The following is a 9,631-nucleotide window of genomic DNA, read 5'->3' as shown; positions in this document are numbered from 1 at the left end:
TATTTTCTACCCAATGTCAAGTATACACTTCACGATACGATTCACGTAATTTTTATTTTTTTAGAATAAAACTAGATTTATATGTCACATGGCTATATAATCTAATTGGAAAAAATAAAATAAAGAGTAGGGTGATGTTTGTAAGTCTCCCTCATTTTATCATCAATAAAGATTGCATCTAAAATTAATAATCACGAGCAGCAATGGTGTTTTCTCTGACGGGAAAGTACAAAATGTACGACAACATTCACTATAAAGATTATGTGTAGCTGACCTCTCCTTCTCTGGCGCGTGAGAGAATTATCGCAATTGTGTTCACGTCATTATATTTAGAATCATTAAATTTTTTATTTATATTTATATAAAATATCGGTTATAAATACTCATAATTATTATTATCACTAAATAATAATAATTATGTTATTATCATTAAATCATTTATTTATTCTAGTGTTTGGACATAAACAATGTACTCCTTGTCTCATTTTTTTAATAATCTTTGATGTTCTGGCCAGTTTATACATATTTCGATTAATTTTATATGATGTTTTTTATTCATCATAATTATAATAGATAAACAAAAAAACACCTAACATTTTTTTCCTGTAAGAATTTTGAACATGATATTTCATTTTTCTCAACTAATTATTTCGTTGAGAATAATAATCTCTATTTATATGATACTTTTTTTAATACATAGTGCAAAAAAGAATAAGACTATTTTATATTTAATAAAATAATAATAATTTAATTTTAATATATGTGACTCGATCCTTTTTTTTGTGTGTGAGTTTGTGTCCAATTTACATGTTGGTATGCTGCTTTCTTTACCATTTTAGTGTTGAAGATTATCTGATTACTTTAATTATTGTTGCGTAAATTAATTTATCTATTTATTAGTACTTGACAGAGATATAAATTGAATGGACGAAGTAGTTGTGAATTTTAATAAACTTGTCAAATACGAAGTGAATAAAATGGTTTAAAATTATTGTACGTCTCTTTCACCATAAAATAATAAAAGCATATGAACAAAAATTCGCGTAAGCTTCACTAAAAAAGAATTTAAAAATTGAGTTTATTAATTTTTAAAATTAAATAATATTTTAATAAATTATATTTAGTTAATTTTTAAATATAAATATAAATTTTGAATCAAAATTATTATAATTTTACTCTGGAAAAAGTTAAATAACTCCATGCGTCCATATATATAAATGCGATCTAATGGATAAATTAACCTACCAACGAAGAATTAAATATTATGGATGGTCCATTAGTGGAGAATATATATCATTTTCAGCATAGTATTATTTTAGTTTGTTAAAATAGCATAGAGAAAAAAGTTGTAATAAAAATAAATTATAGTTGGAATGTAAAAGTAAGCAACGAAAAAGTCCACGCTGTTAGTTAAGATTTTATATTTTGAGAAAATTGGTAAAGTTATTTTATTTATGGCACAATAAGGGCCCTACACGTTGGTGTTTCGTTTCTCTCCATTAAATTACATCTTTGCTGATTATTCAACATTTTAAAGATTTTAAAAAGTTTTTCTTGTGTTGAAATTTAAAAAGTTTTTTTTGTCCATGGAAATTAGTTCATCTAGAAAAATAATAGTAAGCCACTTGGTAAGTGAAAAACAAGTAGATGAATAGAAACGCTGAGGCCATTTAAATTTCGATGTATTTCATGTGCTTGTAAATTTTGTGATTATCTCATCTAAAAATGTTTTTAGATAAAAATAACATGGTAGCAGAATATGCAGGAGTACTTGGATCAGGTCTTATTGTTACCTTTATTTTTTTTAAAAATCTATTTAATGATAAAACAAATCTGAACACACGCATGAGGGGACATTTTGAGAATATCAATTTTTTTCTGTTAAAAATATGTGTACATAATGAAATAGATAATAAATGATACTCTCTCTAACAACTTAAGATTATTCACTTTAATAGCACTAACAAAAAGGTGATTTAAAAAGATGTTTTTTTATTGAGGTGGTCGATTATGATATCAATAGCCTTATAACTTTGAACATGGGCGGATTCGGGTTGTTAGGTGGGGATTCTCAAGAATCTAGTAACTTTTGTGTGAATTTTATGTTTGTATTGAGAAATTTAATAATATATAAGAATTACGATTTGAGAACCCATAAACAAAATGTGTTGTTCATCTAGTGACATAAAAGAAACTTGTTAAACTCTACTTTGCGTGGAAACTCACAAATTTCAAATCTTGAATCCACGTCTTATAATGAATCAATCACTTCATTCAAATGCATTGATTTTTACTCCATAATTTAACTAAGTTCTCATACAGCTCTCCTATCAATTATTGTGATGTAATGTAATGTATATTCACTCCAACATATAAAACAAGTGAAACTTCATCTATTTGTCTGTATGTTAACATGATCCATGTCTGCTTGTTTGACATATGATTCTACTTTGCAAACACAAAATTCCAACATTTATGCTTAATCAAGTCCTTTTTGTAACAAATTGCACATGAAATCAATAATTAATTCTTGAAGATCACAAGCCACTTCCAACTTTATCCCTATATATTAAAAAAAAACAAGAAATGTTAACAAAAATATCTGCTAATGACAAAGGTCCCCTCATTAAACAGTTGTTGGGGGGAATTTACTCTATAATTATATGCATGGCCAACTGTCATTTAATGAAAAGTTGTTGGTGTCTAATACTCCATGTATTGCAATTTATGTTATACTCTTACCTTTTTGCTAGACATGATTTCATGTCACACAAATATCACGATATGTTTTTAGACCACGAAAAAAAAATAGTGATATTCGATTTTTGTTTTGTTGGGATAAATGAGGGAAGATGGGGGAAGTCATTTTCAGATTGTGATGGGCCAACAAACTGTAGAAACCTAAGAAGAATAAATAATGAACCAACTACTAATTGATAAGAGTGATTTAATTCTTTCAATTAATTCATATTTCACTTTTGAGCAATCAATGAGTAACATGCTCACACACACCCCACCCATTTAATCTTCTTTTGATATTTTCCTTTTATTTACTATTGTTTTCTCTTAACATTTTCATTTTAGACATCCATTTTGTTATAGAAATCTTCTAAAAGGGAAAACTAAAGACAACATAATTTGCTTTTTCTTCAATATATAGGGTTCAAAACCATGATCGATGATTAGATTCAGTATAAATTGTGTAAGTTATTGCAAGCATTAGACGACAACAGTCTAATGTTTTATCTGTAAGATTAAGTAATGCATTAGATCTAAGTCTAACGTTGTTCGGAAGGATAATTATTCAACGGCTATACTTGCACATGTTTAAGATTATGTACTAAAGAGTGACCTAAAAGGGAATATTTGCAAAATCAGCATTGAATTTTAGGGCTCTTAAGCCCAAAAAAAATCTTCCCAGAGCCCAACACTCCTCAACATTGACCAGCTTAATAGTACTGGGAAGTCTGCTCAAAGAAAAAGCTCCAATCTCCATTTGGTAGGCTCAGTTCTAAAGTCTATTTTAGCCAGGACCTAATCACAGAGCACAGTTTCTATGAGAAAATAGTTAAATGAGAGGATTAATGCTGCAGCGTGGTCCAAATAATCCGGACTGAGGGGGAAGTGTATCGTGTTTCATTTTGAACCATATATGTCAACCATAATTGTCACTGCTTTTGGGCCAAAACTAATGCTGCTTCCAACAGCAAATTTAATCCTTTTCACCACTGTAAATTTTCCCTGGTATTACACATCTAGCACATGGAGAAGACAGCCAACAGATTAACGATTAAGAAGTTACAACAATAACATACCCAGTGAAATCCCACTAAGTGGTTTCAGGAGAGGGTAGAGTGTACGCAGACCTTACCACTACCTCAAGAAGGTAGAGAGGCACTTTAAGAAGTTGAGGCCTAAATAACTTAAGAGACATAACAGTGCTTGTTTACAACTCATCATTATCTAAAATGTATGTTCCTCTGAGTTTTATGACTGTACAAACATTGACCATGAAAAGTGTTCTTCACTATTATCTTGATTTGGGCAGGAAAGTGTAGTAGGAGAGAAGGACGTACAACAAATTTCACCTTTATTTCAAGTGTCATTGCTGCTTCGAGAGAGATTGATCCCAGGAATCATACTTATCATTGCAGCTTTGTATCGTTACATAATAGTTAACTTATCTGGGAATACTATTTACAAGAAAGTGTTGATTAACTGCATAAATCTATTATATCTGGTCTGATGTAAGAGACACATCTCAGTTCATGAAACTCATCATTCATCGCAAAGACCTGCTGGAACAGGAGAAAGCAATTTAAGATGCTGACCTAATCTGTCTACCATCTGATAAATCTTGTCTGATTTGACGTGAGATTTATCCATCACGGTGAATTCACGGTATTCATCATTCAATAGTAATAAGCTGGCACCGGATTGATTTGGCCTGCCAATGTTCTTCATCATCAACCTTATGTTGGCAACATTATCCCAGTCTCCTGCTGAAGCATAAATATTCGACAATGCAGAAAGTTTTCCAGCATTTTTAGGCTCTAATTTAACTAGGAGGTTACGCAAGTCATCTGCAAGTTCAACATCTTTATGCATCCTGCAAGCCCCTAAAAGGGAACCCCAAATTTTAACGTTAGGTTCAAGCGGCATCTTTCGTGCAAGTTCAAAAGCTTCTCTAACATAGCCACCACGGCCTAAAAGATCAATAAGACAACCATAATGTTCTACTTCAGGTTTTACCCCATAATCTTTCTCCATGGAATAGAAAAAAAGTATTCCCTCGTCCACCAAACCAGTATGATTGCACGCACACAATATACCAACTAATGTCACTTTATCAGGCACAAATCCTTCTTGCTTCATCCTAATGAAGAGCTCAAGTGCCTTCTTTCCACGTCCATGCATAGCCAACCCATGTATCATAGCATTCCAAGATACCAAGTCTCTTTTTTTCAGCCCGTTAAAGACTTTATAAGCCTTGTGCAAACATCCACACTTGGCATACATATCAATCAACGCATTACAAACCAAAGTATTACACTTGTACATACTCCTTTCGACGGAATCATGCACTTTTTTACCCAAACTAAGCATGCCCGATTCTGCACAGGCAGCTAAAATGCTAACAAAAGCCGCAACATCAAGCCTCAAACCTGTCTCCTCCATTTGCATGAACAACTGAATTGCCTCATTTACAAGACCCTTTTCAGCATACCCTGATATCATTATTGTCCAAGAAACCAAATTCTTGGAAGGCATCTTATCAAATAACATCCGAGCCATCTCCAAATCCCCAGCTTTGCAATAACCCGAGACCATGGTGGACCAAGAGACGACATCCCTCTGTGGCATAGTTTTAAACAACTCAAATGCCACACTCATTTGCTCAGCCTTGGTATATCCATCTAACATAGTATTCCAACTAACCCTATCTCTTTGAGGCATTTCATCGAACAGCTTCCGCGCTTCACTCAAATCCCCCACTTTCAGCAACGCACTAATCATGGAATTCCAAGAAACAACATCTCTCTCCTTCATTCCCCAAAACAACTGACCTGCAATTCGGACACCAACTAACCCACACTTGGAATAAGCATCAATCAACGAATTGGGCACATATATATCATCCTCAAACCCCCATTTCACAACATGGGTATGAATCATACTCACAACACTCAACCAACACTTCCCCGAACAACCCTTTAGAAGAAACGAAAAGGTAAAATTATCAGGAAAAATACCAGAAGACTGCATATCAAAGAAAGTATCAAAAGCTTGAGATGGTTGAGAGTTGTAAATATGAGCTCTTATCAAAGCATTATACAAATGCACATTAGGGTCACGCACTTGATCAAAAACCTTCAAAACAGAACCCATTTGTCTACAATTAGAGAAAGCAGCAATTAGCTTTGGAGCAATGAAAGGGTCTTGTTCAAGATTGGATTTGTATACCAATGCCTGCATTTGCTTCAGTTGGTTAATGTCTCTGCATTTATCTAAATCCCATAATTTCTGCTCGAAGTGTCTTCGCCTTGAAACCCATGTAGGAGCTCGGATTGGTGTTGGCATCTGCATCTTACAAATTGGAATTTTTGAAGAAAAATAGTCGAATTGGGTCTTTGATAGAGTAAAGATTTTAGTTGAACTCTAAACGAATGTTCATCAGAAACTGTCGGGGATAAGGTTTTAGGAAAAATATCTAAGGAGAAATAACGTATTTGGGCTTTCGCGTTCAAATGATATTTATCACGAACAAGTTACTCCAAAACTATGTAATATTATGACTTGTTATTAAAGTTACTTTATATATCCATGGACGAATTAGTTTTTTATTATTTATTAATTAAGGAATTTGAGGGTCATGATGCTAACTAAAAAAAATAAAAATTATATGGTTAAGCAAATATAGTTAATTAGTTATTATAGCTATAATTTGAATTAATTATCACTTGCGATCAATATTCAATGATAATNCTGCTCGAAGTGTCTTCGCCTTGAAACCCATGTAGGAGCTCGGATTGGTGTTGGCATCTGCATCTTACAAATTGGAATTTTTGAAGAAAAATAGTCGAATTGGGTCTTTGATAGAGTAAAGATTTTAGTTGAACTCTAAACGAATGTTCATCAGAAACTGTCGGGGATAAGGTTTTAGGAAAAATATCTAAGGAGAAATAACGTATTTGGGCTGTCGCGTTCAAATGATATTTATCACGAACAAGTTACTCCAAAATTATGTAATATTATGACTCGTTATTAAAGTTACTTTATATATCCATGGACGAATTAGATTTTTTATTATTTATTAATTAAGGAATTTGAGGGTCATGATTAGGGGTGTGCAAAAACCGAACCGACCGATAAATCGAATCGAAAAAAGTATTATTGGTTTATTGTTATTGGGTTATTGGGATAACGGTTATTTAATGGTTTTACAAAAAAAAATTATTGGGTTATCGGTTCGTTATTGATTTTTAATGTTGGGTTATTGGGTTATTGGGTTAACCGATGACCCATTAAAAATATAATAATTTACTATTTTAATTTTTAGTTATACATATATATAATATATTAAAAAACTATTAATATAATTAGTAGTATATTAGACTAAAAATATAAAACCCTACGCAATAATTAACACTACGTAACAATTAACTCTCCTCTCTACTTTTAGTTATTTAAGCTTTAGATTTTACTTTTTAGTATTACTTATTTACTTTAGTTAGTTTATAATTGACTAATATTAGCTTTTGCACGATTGTAAATATCTGCAATTTGATTAACGTCAGGAATTCAAATTGTGTGTTTTTTTTTTAAAATAACGTAAGAACTTCATTTAGTTACCATAAGCATGGCCTCATTCGGGATAGTGTATTAAAAGTGACAAAGTAGTTTGTTAATTAGGTAGGAGTCCTCCAAGTTTTAAATATTAGGTAGAAGTGACAAATATATAATTAACATTAATGAAATTAAAAAATCTTTCCTCAACAGCCCCAAACTTTTAACTTTTACACTTTTACCCTATATTTTTTACCTCAAAATACCTAAAATTTCACTAAAATATATGAGAAGAAAAAAGGCGGTACTTTTTTCTCACCTGCAGCGTCTTCAACAACGAGCCTGAAGGACAACTACCAAATCTTCAACGAGGCTGAAGTATGCTTCTTAATTCCCTTCTTCTTCTTTTTCTTTATCCTCATCATTCTTAATTTGTAAGCATATATGTGGTTTATGAGAAGATCTATCAAGAAAATTTTGTGAAAATGGATACCAAAATTTTTTGAACTTTTTGCATTGCATTGGTTCCGTTTGATCTTGAAATTAACTCAAAAGAGAATTATTGATAAGTATAAAAATTACTTTGTGTCCATTCTTCAGCTAAGTTTATTAAATCTAATTTGATTATTTCAGCCAACAACTTTCGTAGTTGTCTGGACAATTGTTGAAGTTGTTTGTAGAAATAAATAAACATCTCTGTCAGATATAGAAATTGTCTAACAACAGTCTGTAGCTATCGGACGATTATAGAAGTTGTCCAACAACTGTCTGTAGTTATCGGACGATTATAGAAGTTGTCCCAACAACTACTACAGTTGTTTGACAGTTGTGTTCAGTTGTTGGTCAACAGATTAGTTTTTAGGACAAGTAATATAATTGTGGACAAAGTATTAATTGTTGAAATAAATAATTGAAGAATCATAGCAGTCTCCAAAGCTACTAAACTTTTATGCCAATTGTTGATAGTTGTGAGGTAACTAAATAGATGTAAAACAAGCAATCAATGTTCTTTTGCAATTTTGCAGTTCTTTGATGAATGTCTTCCCTGTGATGTCTCCAGGTATTGTTTCCCTCTATGGAAGACCATATAATAATAGGAGTTGATTTACATGGTGAATGGGTGGAGAATCCTACTCGTTATACTTGGTGTTCGAAGGGCCGAGAGACAGTACCGATAAAGATAAGCGAGAATGTTACGTACGATGAATTGGTTGACATCATTATTTCTAGGTTTGAATTAGATTGTGATAAAAATGATCTCTCTATTAGTTACATGCTTGGCTTTATTGAAAAGCAAAAAGGAGCTCCTTCTAGGATAAGAAATGATCTTGATTTGTGATTTTTTTTGGATGATCAAAGTAGGCCAATTTTAAGGATATCTGTGGTTGAGAAGATTATAGAGACTACAAATTCAGTTGTAAATGATGAAGAGCATCATGTTACAATGGATATTCCTATAAATGAGGAAGCTTCACTACATTCGATATCAACACAAGGTAGCCGCTACACAGATGATGACGGCACAGATTTTTATAAGGGTAAAATTTTCAAGGACAAGCAAGAATTAACTAAATTGTTGAAGCTTGCTTCCGTGAAGAAAGATCAAAGATTCAAATCTGTGAAGAGTTCTAAAGATGTGTATTGTGCTAGATGTGTAGATCAGAATTGTGATTGGTGGTTGCGAGCTACAAAACTTAAAAGTTGTAATAGATTTGAAATTACAAAGTATCGCAGCATTCACTCATGTGGGGCACAACACCTTACAAGTCATCATCCACATGCCTCAGCAGATGTCATTGCAGAATACATACAACCTAATTACTTGAATGGAAAAGGTCCCTCCACAAAAGACATAAAAAATATAGTGCAAGCAGATTTGGGCTGCAAGATTAGTTACTGGAAGTGTTGGAAAAGCAGTGAGATAGCAAAGGCTATGATAAGAGGGACACCGGAGCACGGATATGCAGTTCTAGATGGTTATCGTCATATGCTTATGACTATAAATGAAGGAAGCAAGACATCGTTAAAGCTTGATGACAAGGGAAGGTTCAAATATTTTTTTGCATCTTATGGAGCTTGGATTAGGGGGTTTGTGCATATGAGAAAAGTTTTAGCCGTTGATGGAACATTCTTAAGAGGTCGTTACGATGGAGTTTTGTTGTCTGCTGTCGCACAGGATACAGAAAATCATGTTTTTCCTGTTGCATTTTGTGTAGTAGATAAGGAATGTGATGCCGCATATGAGTACTTTTTTGAGAAATTGTTGGACATAGTCCCTGATACTTCAGAGTTGTGCATTATTTCTGATAGGTATCCAAGCATAGAAAAAACACTATCAAAATTT

The 9,631-nt window shown here is 32.5% G+C and overlaps 1 protein-coding gene across 1 annotated transcript; it reads right to left on the bottom strand.

Moving 5' to 3' along the window:
• Positions 1–4,073: 4,073 nt before the first annotated feature.
• Positions 4,074–6,231, bottom strand: LOC125848933 (pentatricopeptide repeat-containing protein At3g29230). The gene has a single exon (XM_049528903.1). The coding sequence runs from the start codon at positions 6,085–6,087 to the stop codon at positions 4,279–4,281; it is 1,809 nt and encodes a 602-aa protein (XP_049384860.1). The 5' UTR covers positions 6,088–6,231; the 3' UTR covers positions 4,074–4,278.
• Positions 6,232–9,631: the final 3,400 nt, after the last annotated feature.

Source organism: Solanum stenotomum, chromosome 12 (assembly GCF_019186545.1).
Source record: "Solanum stenotomum isolate F172 chromosome 12, ASM1918654v1, whole genome shotgun sequence".
NCBI classification, from domain to species: domain Eukaryota; kingdom Viridiplantae; phylum Streptophyta; class Magnoliopsida; order Solanales; family Solanaceae; genus Solanum; species Solanum stenotomum.
The sequence above is the reverse complement of the archived record's forward strand: the minus strand, read 5'-3'. Positions and strand labels throughout refer to the sequence as shown.